Source organism: Cyprinus carpio, chromosome B11 (assembly GCF_018340385.1).
Source record: "Cyprinus carpio isolate SPL01 chromosome B11, ASM1834038v1, whole genome shotgun sequence".
Lineage (NCBI taxonomy): Eukaryota > Metazoa > Chordata > Actinopteri > Cypriniformes > Cyprinidae > Cyprinus > Cyprinus carpio.
In genome coordinates, this window is record NC_056607.1 from 22,009,617 (window position 1) to 22,024,958 (window position 15,342).

The 15,342-nt window shown below is 34.6% G+C and overlaps 2 protein-coding genes across 3 annotated transcripts; both read left to right on the forward strand.

Moving 5' to 3' along the window:
* The first annotated feature begins 3,215 nt into the window (after nt 1–3,215).
* LOC109106224 (DET1- and DDB1-associated protein 1) lies at nt 3,216–8,311 on the forward strand. Of its 2 annotated transcripts, none has more exons than XM_042734596.1 (5): nt 3,216–3,474; nt 4,395–4,475; nt 4,623–4,674; nt 4,774–4,898; nt 5,932–5,962. In XM_042734596.1, exons 1-4 carry the CDS (start codon nt 3,466–3,468, stop codon nt 4,890–4,892), a joined length of 261 nt encoding a protein of 86 aa, XP_042590530.1. In that variant the 5' UTR covers nt 3,216–3,465; the 3' UTR covers nt 4,893–4,898; nt 5,932–5,962. The 2 variants fall into 2 exon arrangements, with proteins under 2 accessions (XP_042590530.1, XP_042590529.1); XM_042734595.1 differs by lacking the exon at nt 5,932–5,962 and adding an exon at nt 7,841–8,311 and having other exon boundaries at nt 3,227–3,474; nt 4,774–4,835.
* A 521-nt stretch (nt 8,312–8,832) lies between these two features.
* On the forward strand, nt 8,833–14,818 carry LOC109063322 (protein ABHD8-like). Its single transcript, XM_019080400.2, has 5 exons — nt 8,833–9,711; nt 10,998–11,764; nt 11,845–12,015; nt 13,552–13,768; nt 13,916–14,818. The coding sequence occupies exons 2-5, from the start codon at nt 11,007–11,009 to the stop codon at nt 14,225–14,227; spliced, it is 1,458 nt and encodes a 485-aa protein (XP_018935945.1). The 5' UTR covers nt 8,833–9,711; nt 10,998–11,006; the 3' UTR covers nt 14,228–14,818.
* The last annotated feature ends 524 nt before the right edge of the window (nt 14,819–15,342 follow it).

Below are 15,342 nucleotides of genomic sequence, written 5' to 3' on the forward strand. Positions count from 1 at the left end.
CAACAACCAGCAACAATATACTTCCTTTGGGCCTTTTTCCACCAGATATTAAATTGCATTATTATATCCAATATGCATTGCATATGCAAAAATTTTATTTGATTATAAAATAATTTCTGTTTGGTGAAATGGTTGTATGTGTTACATTTTCAGTGTTAAAAATTGTAAAACATGTTGGTCCCTGCATTTATATAATGAGCTATCTGTCACCTAAAATAGATTTAGTCTTTTATTTTGTGTGATATTCCCTTGATGCAGTCTCTGCCTGTAAGAATGTCTGTGATTATAAATGGGCAGAAAAAGTCAATAACTGGTGAAGAATTGGAAGTGTTTGTTAGTAAGAGGCATTTTTTGGTTGGTTGCTTTCTTTTTGAGCTGAACTCTGCAATATGATAGATCATAGTTATTTCTGGATCATTCATCCACATCATGTAGTCAGACCCTCAGCTCTGGCCTAATAACATTCACTATTGTCGTTTAATTTAATGATTTGAGTAGTTAAAAGCTACCTATAGCCGGAAGCATTATGAGGCTGCATAGGCTTGTTGTCTAAGAACTGCTTTACATTGGGTCTAACTGTGAAATATGAACTGATTGTGATGAGGAGCCACAGAAATCCCTCTCTGAAGGCAACCTCACAAACCTATCATGAGCTCTTCCAATGTTCCACTGTAAAACTTTTCTTTATTAAAGAAACAATATTAGGGAGTGGGATTATTTATTTCTTTTATTTTGTCATATTTTTGTAAGAACTGAAATGGGATAATAAACAGATTTAAATTTATTGTTTTTCTGAGTTGTCTTTCAGTTTCTCTTTTGGTTAGAAAGTAATTTATTCTAATATACCGCTTTAATATTTTCAACACACTCTCATCATTCATAGCTATTTAACGTTTTGGCAAATTGGTGGCCAATTCATATGAATTTACTTTAAGAATATGGATTAAGTTAACTAAAAAAAAAAAATTAATTATGAATTAATAAATAAAAACAATAAAATTTATATATATATATATATATATATATATATATATATATATATATGAACTGAAATAAAAATTAATCAACAAAATTAACAAAACATAAAATTAATTTTAAAAAAATCTAAATAAAGACCTAAATTAAAATATTAATATTAACTATAATTGTATCTCTGATACTAAAATTCATGATATGTTTTTATTATGCTACAGGTCAGTTTTGACCCACTGAATTGTTGGGAAAACCTGTTCATGATGTTTTTCTTTAAATTGTTGAAAATTTTGAAAACGTTCTTATTTAGAGGTATACGTAAGTGTTGACACTGATGTGTTGTGGAATGTGCAGAATTTTTTTTTGTTTTTCAATTCTGTTTTTACTGTTATTGTTATATAGAGAATACAATTTTCCCACTCCAACATGTATTATTAAAAAAAAACACACTAAAAAAGCAATTATAGAAATAAATAAATACAAAATTTGGATATATACAATCAATGCAGTTTGACGTGTGACAACATACCCTTAAAAATATAATAAATAATTTATAATTTAATTTTAAAATTTTAGTTTTTAGTAATTTATATTTTATCTACTTATTAAAGTGTACAAAAGGAGACCATATCTTAGAAATAATTTATTTTACAATGATGTTTGTGAGAAAATTTGACCATCATATTTTATTGTTAAAGTCAGCTGCAGAGATCCCAAATTGTATTTAATTTTATTTTCAATTACTTAACTATTTACATTTATTTGCTTGATGCATTTGGTTTATCTGAAGAAACTTACGCTGCACTGAAGGCGCATATTTTAATCAGTTCATGCATGTTTAGTATCACACACATGGTCTTGGCATTATTAGTGCTATGCTGTACTGATTAAGCTTCAGGAAAACAGAAGATGTATTTTTCCAAACTTATGTTTAAATGTTAAAAATTAGTTATGATATTGTTTAGAATAGTCACACTTTATAAAAAAATAAAATAAATAGTGGTTATATATTATATGCATTGAAGAAAATGTTTATGATCAGTTGGACTGAATCTGACCCTCATATTCATAAAATCTTACCCAATTTTTTAACCAATGAAGAGAGTCAAGTACTGTATATTATTAGACTAATTAAAATTGTGCTACCATAAAAAAAATAAAATAAAAGGCTGTGCGAAAAACTAATCTAATTATGTAAAAAATCTAATTTTCAGTTATGTACACATTTATTTTCTTACTTATAAATTTATTTATTTATATATATATATATATATATATATATATATATATATATATATTATTATATATATATATATATATATATATATATATAGCATTTTTTTTTTTTTTTTTTTTTTTTTTTTGCATCATTCTTTCTTAATTTGATAACACCTGTTTTTAATACCAGGTGCAATTTTTGTTAATATTTTGAATTAGATTTTTATAATATATATATCTGTGTGTGTGTTTGTGTCAGTCATTTCAGTTAAAATTTTAGTAATTATGTTGTGTTTTTGTCATTTTATTCATTTGTATTTTAAGATAAATGAAAATGAGAAATGTTGACATGTTAATCTGAATTTATATATATAATATATATATATATATATATATATATATATATATATATATATATATATATATATTTATATTTATATATATATATATATATATATATATATGTATGTATATTTTATTTATTTATTTATTTATTTATTTTGCATTTTTGATAATATTTTGAATTAGATTTTATAAATATGTATATGTGTGTGTTGTGTTGTTGGTGTGTTGGGGAGACTACTGTGTGTTCTAGTTTTATGTTAATTTTAGTTTGTGTTTTAGTAATAATGTTGTGTTTTTGTCATTTTATTACATTCTTAAATGTCTATATATATATATTATATATATATATATATTATATATTATATATATATATATATATATATATATATATATATATATATATATATATATATATATATATATATATATATATATATATATATATTCTATTTTGTTTCATTTCAGATTTATTTTATTGCATGCAATGAAAACGTATTTTTATGGGTTTAGTTTTAGTTTCAGATTACTGTAATAACCCTGACTGGCTTGAACAGCTGTGTTTAATGCGAGGTTCCGTGACTGTAGCTACTGTATTTCGAACACACCACGCATGACAGAAAATTACAGCACACACACACACAGAGAGAGAGAGAGAGAGAGAGAGAGAGAGAGAGAGAGAGAGAGAGAGAGAGAGAGAGAGAGAGAGAGAGAGCTGTAACAGAGTTAGCGCTGTGGAGTGTAGCTGCTGTATATCTGTGTTCACACGTATTTGTGTGTTTTAGTGATTCAGATCCATTGTTTTAGTGTCGTATTCAGTAGTACGAGTGAGTAAGAGAGAGACTGAGTGAGTGTGAGAGAGAGAGAGAGTGTAACCGGCTTCAGTCAGTGTCCAGGCCTGTCTGAACACAAACACAGCTACAGGACTTCACCATGGACAAAGTAAGTTCCTGCACTCAAAACTTCCTCTTATTTTCACGTAACCACATCTTCAAAGGACTAGGCTTTGAAATATCATCTAAAATACTGAAGTCTGATGAGATTTGAGTCGCTTTCGGCTGACAAGCCGCTTTGGTGACTGAGTTAGCATGCTAGGCCGCTTCAGACACTCGTGGATAGTTCATATACACTTCTATTACCGCGACAGCCTGAAGTAAACACGTCAGCCTGTTTGAATCCGGTTATAAAACGTGTGTTCGTGGTAACCAGATGATTTGAGTGATCTGTAAATCTCCTCACACATGTCATGTTTGTATGCTAGTGTGTTAGCATGCTGAGAAGCGCGAGCGAGACTCGCCGAAGCTTTTGTTCAGCAGTCACAACCTGGATATGTTTATTTCACTAGTGTTGTTATGATTAAATACGATTTGAAAACTTAAATGAATAAAAATCAAGCTTATGTCCTTTACACATGTAGAGTGGACTAGACTGGCAACGCCCAAAGGCTGACATGCATCATCTGCATTTGAGTTTACTGCAGTTCTTCAGATTTATTATTATTATGTGCATTTATGATTTGTGCATTTCGATATTAGGTTACACTTCCTCTCCTGTCATTGATTGCTGACTGACTGCTTTATACCTGTTAGGTCTTTGTCAGATTGATTTTATGGTCAGTTATGAGCAATTTATATTTTTCTGTATTGTGTGTAAACTGTCAGATCTCTACAGAATAAAAGGAGGCTACAGTATTTTATTTTTGTAAAAGACCATTTCTGTTCACTGAATCATGTCCTTATTAAATTCAGGAATGATAGACACCAAGACGAAGACCTGTCTAATATGAAACGTGTTAATTTAGGTTTATTTCGAGCAAGTGTTTGATTCTAACCTCTTTTTTTTTGTCTCTGAATGTTTTGAAGGCAGATTTCCTGAAAGGTCTACCTGTTTATAACAAGACAAACTTCAGCAGATTTCACGCCGACTCCGTGTGTAAAGCATCGGTAAGGTTTGCTGTTTAACGGTGCTCTTTGTGAGCTGTTAACATCATGTTTCTGAATATTCAGTGAGCGTTTTCACACCGCGGCTGTGAATTATAACATCAGGGTTTCTTTAAATCATTAACAGTCCATTTATTTTCTGTCTTTCAGAACAGAAGGCCATCAGTATATCTGCCTACACGAGAGTATCCCTCCGAACAGAGTGAGTGCTTGTGTTGTACAAATGTAGAGCTGTATTGCATAATAAAAATTCAACTTGATGATCTTGCGAAACGCTAATTTTTAGAGGTTCTCTTCACAGTCATCGTCACGGAGAAGACGAACATCCTTCTGCGTTATCTTCATCAACAGTGGGACAAGAAGGCAAGTGTTCATCAAGCTCTCATTGGACAGAGCAACCACATGTTGATGGATAAATAGACTCATATCGAAATTAGGGATATGCCGGTATCAAATTTTCTTGTTGCCATTAATTGCTCATGCTTTTATCACGGTAAATGGTATCATCACGGTATTGAAATTTAGTTTAAAAAAGTGCTCAAAATATAGTATAATATAGTAAATAACCTTTTTTTCTAATAACAAAAATAACTGAACATTTAAATAAAATAAAGCAATACAGAAAAATATATAAAGTTAAAAGTTTTGCACTGATTAAAGTGCAAAAGCACTATAAAGACCAATAGGTATCACTTTACAATCTCATTAATCATCAGCAATAGCTACATTTGCTACAGAAGTTATTAATCTTTGTTAAAAAAAAATATGTCTTAGTTCATGTTAGCTCATTAAATAATACAGCTGCAACTTTACATTTTAACAACATGTTATTAAATATTGGAATACCTAAGATTAATGAATGTTCAGATGAATTTTTCATTGGCAGTTTATGTTAACCAATGAATTAACTAATGTTGACTAATGAAGGCCTAAAGTGTGAATTAACAATAAAAATATAAAGACTTTCAAACTATATCTATGGCATGTTGTAGTCCAGATTAAAATAGCCTATTAAGTCTTAATACTTAAGTATTTGGCACTGTGATGAACATCATAGCAAATACACAAATCTGAATGGCTGTTTAAAGTTATTTAAATATGTTTTAGAAAGTAGTGCAGCTGCTTTATTTGTGGGGTTTCCAGGGTAAGGACTGCATTTTCTGCAGTTTAGCGCCATCTGCTGTCAGAGAGTGAATGTGTTTTCATTCAGCGTGTCTCTCACGTGTTCCCCCATGTGCTTCTCATGTGTGCTTGTTTACTTCAGAGCACACAGGCGTCTTTCAAGCAGCATGCAGCGGTGCTGTGCATTTTGACCAGCTGAAGGGAATAGTATTCTTTAAATGCATTCCAAATTCTGTAATATATAATTATTCTCAGTATTTATAAGTGCCCACTATAACAATATTGTGCATATTCATTACCGTGATATATCGCATTACCAAATACCGGCACATGTCTAATCAAAATACAAAATACAGGAAAAGAAATGCAAATGAAAGGCCTCTTGTTCTACCCAGCTACTTGTAGAGTTTGGCTTTCCTGCGGGACGAAACACAAATGAATGCAATGTGGGACTTAGTTTGGAATTGCTGAGTGGGCAGGAAGTGGAAAAAATAAATGACTTTTGGGACTCCTGCAAAGTATAAATATCTAAAAATTAAAGTTATTCAAATTTATGTATTAAGGTACAGAATCATACTGAAACGACACTGAAAAATCAGCGTAGATGACAAAATGCAAACTTAGTGAGCGGGAAGAATTGATTGATTGATTGATTGATTGATTGATTGATTGATTGAATACTTTATTGAACAACAACAATCAACACGTGTTCAAAAGGATAAAAACACAAAAGGCCCATAGGCTTATTTCCATTGTGGTCCTTAAGATGGAAGATGAGTAACAGTACATGTACTTACATCATTGAGGACAATGAAGAAAGGGAGCATGAAAAATACAAATAAATAAACAAAAAACACTAATAAAAACACAATAAAAAAAACGAAACAAAGACTAAATTCCCAAAAGACAAGCAGACAATACAGTGTTCCTACTACTTCAAGGATTTCTATTTCCTTACTTTTTTTCTTTTTTTTCTCTTTATAAGTTTAATAACCAATTTTTTATTGAAGATTTAAAATGATAATAGGAAGAGCTCAACAGTTTAAGGTTTAAAGGTAAACCATTCCACAAGACCGCTGCAGAGTATAGGAAAGAGTACTTTCCCACACAGCTCTTAAAGCGGCAGGTCCTGTAATCTGTGGAACACCCCATGGTGCAGTAATTGTGCGTATCACTAATTTTTGAAAAGTAATCACATAAATACTTGGGTGCCAGATTATTTCTTATCTCATAAACTAAACACAGTTTAAGTTGAGAAACCCTCTCCTCCACTCTGAGCCACCCAAGACTTGAGAAATGGTCAGGAAGAAGATGAGTTCTGGGATGTAATTTAAGGATCACTCTGATTAGTTTATTTTGACAGATCTGTAGCTTGTCTTTAAAGGGATAGTTCACCCAAAAATGAAAGTTATGTCATTAATGACTCACCCTCGTGTCGTTCCAAACCCGTGAGACCTCCGTTCATCTTCGGAACACAGTTTAAGATATTTTAGATTTAGTCCGAGAGCTTTCTGTTCCTCCATTGAAAATGTCGTACGTCAACAGTCACCGCAGTCGCGTTCACAACAGACCCGGAAGAGAAGAAAATGCTGAATAAAGTCGTAATTTTTGTTATTTTTGGACCAAAATGTATATTCGATGCTTCAATAAATTCTAACGGACCCTCTGATGTCACATGGACTACTTTGAAGATGTTTTTATTACCTTCTGGACGTGGACAGTATCCGTACATACATTCTCAATGGAGGGGGACAGAAAGCTCTCAGACTAAATCTAAAATATCTTAAACTGTGTTCCGAAGATGAACGGAGGTCTCACGGGTTTGGAACGACACGAGGGTGAGTCATTAATGACATCATTTTCATTTTTGGCTGAACTAACCCTTTAAGACCTTTAGTAGTGCCTGTGTACCAAGATGTACAGGCATAGTCAAGATGACATTGAACAAGCGCATCAGCCAGGATTTTTAATGTTTTACTGTCTAAGAGGCTGGATATTCTTGCCAGGAGCTTAGTCCTTTGGCTTACCTTTGAGATAATTTTTCGAGCCATAAGCTCCCCTGATAGTTTGTTATCTAATATACAGCCCAAGTATGTAACTGCTTCCTTGGCTGTAGTTTCAACAATACCTACGACTACCCTAAACCCCAAGAAATAACTTATATTTAGCAGAAAGGAGACTACAAGAATTGTAAGTGTATAAACTTCTAGCTACTGGAAAGATCATGTACTTTTTATGTCTTGCAGAATGCAGCTAAAAAGCGAGAGCAGGAGCAAGCGGAAGGGGAAGGCGGCAGCCCAGCGCCTCCCCGCAAAATCGCCCGGACAGACAGCCAGGAGATGAACGAGGACTCCTAGAGGAACCCACCATCCATCAGCACAAGAACGGACACAACAAGCCCAAACACCCGCACACCACACAGGAATTTCATCTCAGAAAGAAAGAAATGGAAGAACACTTCTCTTACAGTGTGCTTTTTTTTTTTTATTTTGCTGAGTGCTTCCTGATGCAGTCAGCGCCCTGTTCTGAACGCGTGTGGCGCGACGGGTTTCCACTGCCAGCTTTGACGATTCTGCTGAGCTCTGAACTTCGAGGGGAGGGGGGCGGGTTTACGGCGAAATTCAACAAGCACATAAGAACGAATGTCTGCTATGAAGAAGTGTGTGAAAATTGATTTGTTAGGACACTATTAATGCAGAGTAAAAGTTGAAAAACACCCTAGTAATCTCAGCTATGAGTTACTGCTTTCATGATGTACTCGGAAAACACAGGCATCTCTCTTCAGCATCCAAAAAGGGAAATGTACAGGCACGTTTGGCAGATTTAGATGTAGTATTTGGTGTTGGTAACGTGACGGTCTTCCTAGCAGGTGCATACTTGTGCATGAATGCACTGTTGGGACTGTTTTTCTGTTGTCACAGTTTGAGGATGACGTTACTGGTGATGTAAAGAAATACAAACGTCATTCTCTGTCGCTTCCCTCCCGTTGTCACGTAGGTTTGCAGTGCTGTGTTCGTTCCAGAATCATAAATGGATAACTTGCCTTCAGATGCCTGACTCCATCCCTGAGCGCTGATTCACTTGCAGTCTGTTTGCCTTTTAAATATGATAACAGGTTGGAGTTTAATAGTGTCTCTCCTTTGTTTGGAATTGTAGTTTAATTTAGGAGTTCTGAGATTTAAGGTGCAGCTATGCAGCAGTTCCTCTCTTAACCTGCAGAGGACGTTACTGATCTGTGCTACAACAAACAGGAGGAGCTTTACGCATAAGGCTTAATACTCTCAGCCAGTGTGCTTTGAGTCCACAACATACACTGTGGTTGGAGACTTGATGTGAGGTTAAGTCAGCTGTTTCAAGCCATTTCCTGGCAAAGTGTGTTGGTTTGTTCTTGTTGAAAAGATTGAAATGTGTTGACGCTATCGAGGTTATTAACAAAACAATGCATGCAAAATGTTCTGAGTAAAGAAAGCTTTTAAAACCTCTTAAAGGGGAAGTGTGAAGAGAGCAGCCCATATTGAATCTAAATCTGGCTGAAAGAGTTACAGCGTTACTTACCGCAATTACTCCTGCATTTGTAAGTTCTTGTTCTTATGAAGCCTTCCCAATTTCTGTTTGAGGTCAACTTTTTTTTTTTTCTTCTTTTTTTTTCTTTTTTTGAGAATCAATAAAAATGAGATTAAAAATGTTGTGTGTTGAGCCATATTGAATGTAGATTTCAAGGTAATTCATAAAAAAAAATCCAAGACAATAGATGGTGGTTGCTAGCCAGTGCTTGTTTTCAGTGAGACTGTGACAGCATATGCTCAGCAGGTGTAATCCGCTTTAATCTGGGTTTCTTACTGTGGTCATGTGGATTTGGAAGATAGGGAGCGAATCAAAGCGAAAAAAACAGTCATTGTCGCTCTTTTAATTATTATTATTATTATAGGTTTTACATCAAATTAAGTCTTTAAATTATCTTTAAAGTAATTTAATTATATGGAAATTGATTCTATTTGTATTCAATTATTGGATTGAGGGTAGCAGATTACCAACCCACAGTTTCATCACACTGGGAAGAGAAGCTACTGGAGTAAACAATTCAGCTTTTTCATGTATCGGGAACATCGATAATCAGGTAAGATATTGCACTGTACAGTTTGTGAAGGATTGTATTTATTTGTCATCAAAAACTGGAGGCTGCCTACTAAAGGAAAGGCTGTTCCAAGCTTTGATGCATCTAATTACAATGCTTTGAAAAATATTCAATCAATTATTTACATTAGATTTTTTTATTGGCAGCTATAGTTCAATTATTTTTTTTTAAACTCTTCCATTATCTACTTAAATGCAGAAGTATAGAATGTTGCAATGTAAACATGAGATTTTTTCTTGCCAACTATAGTTAAAAAATAATAATAAAAAATCCATTATCTACATAAATGCATAAGTATAGAATGTTACAAAGTAAACAGCATGTTAATTTTGAATCCATCAGTGTTCTTTTGATTAGTTGCATCATAGAAACCAGTGTTATTGTGACATTTCACAATTAAAATAGATCTAACCCCGTTATGAAGACTAGCACACTAATGCACATTGAGAAGGAAAAAGGCTTCTTACACTTAGTTTGATTATGTTTTTTAGTATTATTTTTTAAAGCTTCTTTTAATGTATAATATTTCATAATTCTTGTAAGGAAATTTTGGAGGCACAATTAGTTCGACATACGTGTTAAGATAATTTAGTGATGAACAATGCTATTTATGATATTGATGTTAGTATATTGTCTGATAATGATCCTAACAAGATGGAGCTAGGGTTTTGAGTTTTGGGAAGGGAATCATATATTTCACACCCTGAAATAGAATATAATTCATGGAGATGCAAGAAGGTGCCATAATTCTGTTGTCCTATGAGAATTGCTAATAGGCCTGACAGCAAAGCACTATATTTGGAGCAAAAACAAACCAACATGCAACTTCTAACATCTAGAGAACTTAGTCAGGTTAGACACCATATTGAACTAAACATTTATTAAAAAAACGAGTTACAGTTTCTGCAACCTATACATGCACTGTATAGGTCCTAGATCATGTGATTTTCACAATTTCTGTGTATTTTTGTTGACATTCCATTTATTTGTTAAACAATACTACAATCCATTTAACGCACTGTGTTTCTATCGCTCACTGTCTCATTTTTATTCCTGTCAAAAATTAAATATGGCGCTACCCTGACGTAAATCTACAATGGCGGCAAAATCATGCTCTGGCGTGCTTTTTGACAAGAGGAACTGGGTAGCTTGCACTCAACACGTGGATAATTGATCTGCCAAACTGATGTGTGGCAATTCAAATTTGCGATTAGCCTATGTACTAAAGCACTGAATTTTTGAGAACTCAAATGTACTTATTTCCCCAGGTGTTCACCATGCTCACCAGCTTTGTGGATGGAATATTCTGTTGCTTTACAGGGAAGTCTACTAATGTTGTGGTCCCTATTGAGTCTTCCGAGCCCACCGATGGTTTTGAATTTGTTGAGGTAAAGCCAGGAAGGGTTCTGAGAGTTCGGCATATTATCCCAGACAGACCAGTGGTTGAGGAGCCAGGGACTGGGGAAGGGGGTACGGTCAGCTGCAAGCGCAAAATCTCAGTGTACCGAAATGGACAGCTTCTGATCGAGAACGTCAATGAAGCCACCCATCCAGAGTTGGTCCGCTATCAGAATGGAGACAGCACTGTGGATACGGATGTTTCCAATTGTGAGGCTCCCCCAGCAGCCCAGGCTTCTGAACCCACACCGGGGTCAGCGACCGCGGGACAGGCTACGGATATCAAACCTGCACCTCAGCAGAATCTGCAGCAAGTGCAGCGCAGACGGCGCAAACCCAAACGCTCCATTGTGATTGACTGTGAGCGGAAGATCACATGCTGCAAGGGTACTCACCCCGATGTGGCCTTGTTTTTCATTCATGGAGTCGGGGGGTCGTTGGATATCTGGGGAAGCCAATTGGACTATTTCTCCCAACTTGGTTACGAGGTCATTGCCCCAGACTTGGCTGGCCATGGTGCAAGCTCAGCTCCTCAGATTCCCGCTGCCTATACCTTTTACGCTTTGGCTGAGGACGTTAGGATCATCTTCAAGCGATATGCAAAGAAGCGTAATATTTTAGTAGGACACTCTTATGGGTAAGGAAATGTATGCCTTTGCCTGATAAATGCAAAAACGCTGCCTTACTTGTTTTAGCATTTTCTTTCTTGTCTTGCAGTGTCTCGTTTTGTACCTTCTTGGCTCACGAGTATCCGGAACAAGTTCATAAAGTTGTGATGATTAACGGTGGAGGTCCTACAGCACTCGAGCCTAGTCTCTGCTCTGTTTTCAACTTGCCCACGTGTGTCCTTAATTTCCTGTCCCCGTGCCTCACCTGGAGCTTTCTCATGTAAGAATAATGGTCCACAGGACACATTTGTCATTGCCTTGCCCTTTGCCAGCTTGAACACGAGTGTCTATGTTTGGCAACTACCTTGTTCATTTAATTTAATAGTTTTAACAAAGTCCTGGAATAGGCCTATACTACACCGATTACCAGTCCGGATAAGTTGATGCTAATTGCCAAAAGTCAGAATCAGTCTGTAGATTTGAGTAAACAGAATTCACAGAAAATTGTTGTGTATGATGGGCACAGAATCCAGTTTGTTTGGGGTCTGTGACCATCATACACTATACCAGAGGTCTTCAATACTGCTCTTGGGGACCCACTGTCCTGCAAAGGTGTTTGTTTAGGGTTGTGGCTAAACTCAGTGGGACCCCAGGAATAGATTTTCTATTAAATTGGTTAACTGAAACCTGCAAACTGGCTGAGTTTCGCAATTAGCAGGCTGTAAATTGGAGCAAAAATCTAGGCAAAAGTTGTATTCCAGATTTTTAGTTGCAAAGTTACTCAAAGTTAGTAAAATGTCTGAAGTGGACCATTGAAAGTACAGTACAGGTCAAAAGTTTGGAAACATTACTATTTTTAATGTTTTTGAAAGAAGTCTCTTCTGCTCATCAAGCCTGCATTTATTTGATCAAAATTACAAATATTATTACAACTTAAAATAATAAAATAATAGTTTTCTATTTGAATATACTTAAAAAAAATAATTTATTCCTGTGATGCAAAGCTGAATTTTCAGCATCATTACTCCAGCCTTCAGTGTCACATGTAACATCCAGTCTATCACATGATCATTTAGAAATCATTCAAATATTCTGATTTATTATGAGTGTTGGAAACAGTTCTGCTGTCTAATATATTTGATGAATAAAAGGTTAAAAAGAACTGCATTTATTCAAAATAAAAAAAAATTCTAATAATATATATTCTAATAATATATATTTCTTTACTATCACTTTTTTTATCAATTTAACACATCCTTGCTGAATAAAAGTATTGATTTTATTTAAAAAAAAAAGAAAAAAAAATTACTGACCCCAAATTACTGACCAGTAGTGTATATTGTTATTACAAAATATTTATATTTTAAAAGCATAGCTTCTTTTTTTTTTTTTTTTACTTTTTATTCATCAAAGTATCCTAAAAAATATCACATGTTCTGAAAAAATATTAAGCAGCAGAACTGTTTCCAACTTTGATAATGAATCATCATATTAGAATGATTTCTAAAGGATCATGTGATAATGATCCTAAAAATTCAGCTTTGCATCACAGAAATAAATGATAATTTAAAGTATAATAAATTTAAAAACAATTATTTTAAATTGTAATTTTTTTCTGTATTTTTGATCAAATAAATGCAGGCTTGATGAGCAGAAGAAACTTCTTTCAAAAACATTAAAAATAGTAATGTTTCCAAACTTTTGACCTGTGCTGTATATCCCACATTTGTCCTTTGCCAGCTTGATCATGAGTATCTATGATGTCTGGCAATCACAGTAGTTTTTAACTAATAAAAGATGCCATTTTCTGTCTTCAGGCTGGATTTGCCCATCAGGGAACGAGAGAAAAGAAACTACTAAAAGAGAACAATGCCTTCAACGTGTCGTCCTTCGTTCTACGGTCCATGATGAGTGGACAGTACTGGCCGGAGGGAGACGAGGTTTACCATGCTGAAATCACAGTGCCTGTCCTGCTGGTTCACGGCATGTACGACAAGTTTGTACCAGTACAAGAGGACCAACGTATGGCAGAGGTACAATCCTTTTACGTTCCAAGCTTACAGCCTTGTGCATTTAGTTATTTGGCTCTCTCCTCCTGGGGTTTCTCTGAAAGTTTCAGTGGCACTTGACCACAAATTTTGGTGTGCACAATCATATTTACTGTGTTCGCTTTCCTGTAGATCCTATTGCTGGGGTTCCTGAAGATCATAGATGATGGAAGTCACATGGTCATGATGGAGTGCCCTGACGTAGTTAACACTCTCTTACATGAATTCTTCCTGTGGCAGCCAGCAACCGCCTCAAAACCCAAGCAGGAATCAGCCCCCACAAAGACCACCACTACCAAACCTCCAGAGGACACAAGACCAAAAACCGCCCCCAAGTCACCATCCAAATCTCAACCAGACTTGATAAGACCAACAACTGCGCCAAAAAGCATCAATACTGGGACAGAGGCTACAGTGGACATCAGATCTAAGGGCATGAAATAGCTCATCTTCCTATAAACAAGTGATGGTATACATTTAAAAGTGTTCAATTTGCTCTGCTCTTGCATGTGGGCCAAATGTAATGGAACTGTTTGAATGTATGTCATCGTATATTTACTAGCTGGTGTATGACTGCAGGAAACACATTAAAGGAACAGCTCCGATGGATGTTTGTCCCAGAGCAGAATGGGTTTTACATGCTTTTGAGTTATGAGTACCCCTTTTTTATATATACATATAACACCAGCCCATTTTGCATCTCTGGGATATGTAAATGGGATAAAACGTGCAATGATATTGTCAGCCCAAAAGTGATAACCTCAAGATGAAATATTATTCAAAATGCTGTAATTTAACACAGTGCAATACTGTTACTGGAAGCATTTACTGTAAATATATTGCTCTATTGTATGTATTTATTTCAGGCTATTACTAGCCTTTATTTTATTTGACTGACATCAGATGATGTCCATTTCTGAGTTGTGGTTTTTTTTTAACCTTCATATTAGTTTAGTCTTTTAATGTTAAAAGTACTCTAGCCCTGTCATTGAAATAGTGTTAAAAAGGTGGTCTAAAATAAAAAGCTTGATCGGCTTCTGCCTCACATTTTTAGATACCCACTAAACAGTTCATATACTTTTAATATGAAGCACAAATACTTAGGTTGATAGGCTAGCTATTGTACTGACAGGGTTTCTACAGTTTTTATGGTCAATTTAAGAACCTTTTAAGACCAAGTGGTGAAAAAAAAAAATTAATGGAACACCATACATAAAATATTCTGCAAACAGAAATGTTTTGTATTAATAACACTTCAAAGTTTGAATATGAAACTTCCAATTGATCTCCATTACATCACTATATAAATTATATATATATATATATATATATCATATAAATAAAAGTTAATGAAGTTCTCAGACTTGAGGATATTTGGATATTTCAGTTGGGGAAAAAAGTTTTTTTGTTATGCAACATTTAATATAACTATGTATATAAGACTTTAAGGTCTTATATACATAATTTGTAAAAGCATGAATTAAGACCCGCAGAAACCCTGAGTAATTGCTGTGAAAGTGGGCATTTCAGGTAAAACATCAGGTGCATGAAAGGAATTT

Excerpts from the sequence above, each read along its gene's own strand:
- LOC109106224 (XM_042734595.1), top strand. Across the intron at positions 4,476-4,622 it reads ACTCCGTGTGTAAAGCATCG|AACAGAAGGCCATCAGTATA; the intron begins GTAAGGTTTGCT and ends TCTGTCTTTCAG. Across the intron at positions 4,675-4,773 it reads AGAGTATCCCTCCGAACAGA|TCATCGTCACGGAGAAGACG; the intron begins GTGAGTGCTTGT and ends TTCTCTTCACAG.
- LOC109063322 (XM_019080400.2), top strand. The coding sequence starts at position 11,007 with ATGCTCACCAGCTTTGTGGATGGAATATTCTGTTGCTTTACAGGGAAG. Across the intron at positions 11,765-11,844 it reads TTAGTAGGACACTCTTATGG|TGTCTCGTTTTGTACCTTCT; the intron begins GTAAGGAAATGT and ends CTTGTCTTGCAG. Across the intron at positions 13,769-13,915 it reads AGGACCAACGTATGGCAGAG|ATCCTATTGCTGGGGTTCCT; the intron begins GTACAATCCTTT and ends GCTTTCCTGTAG.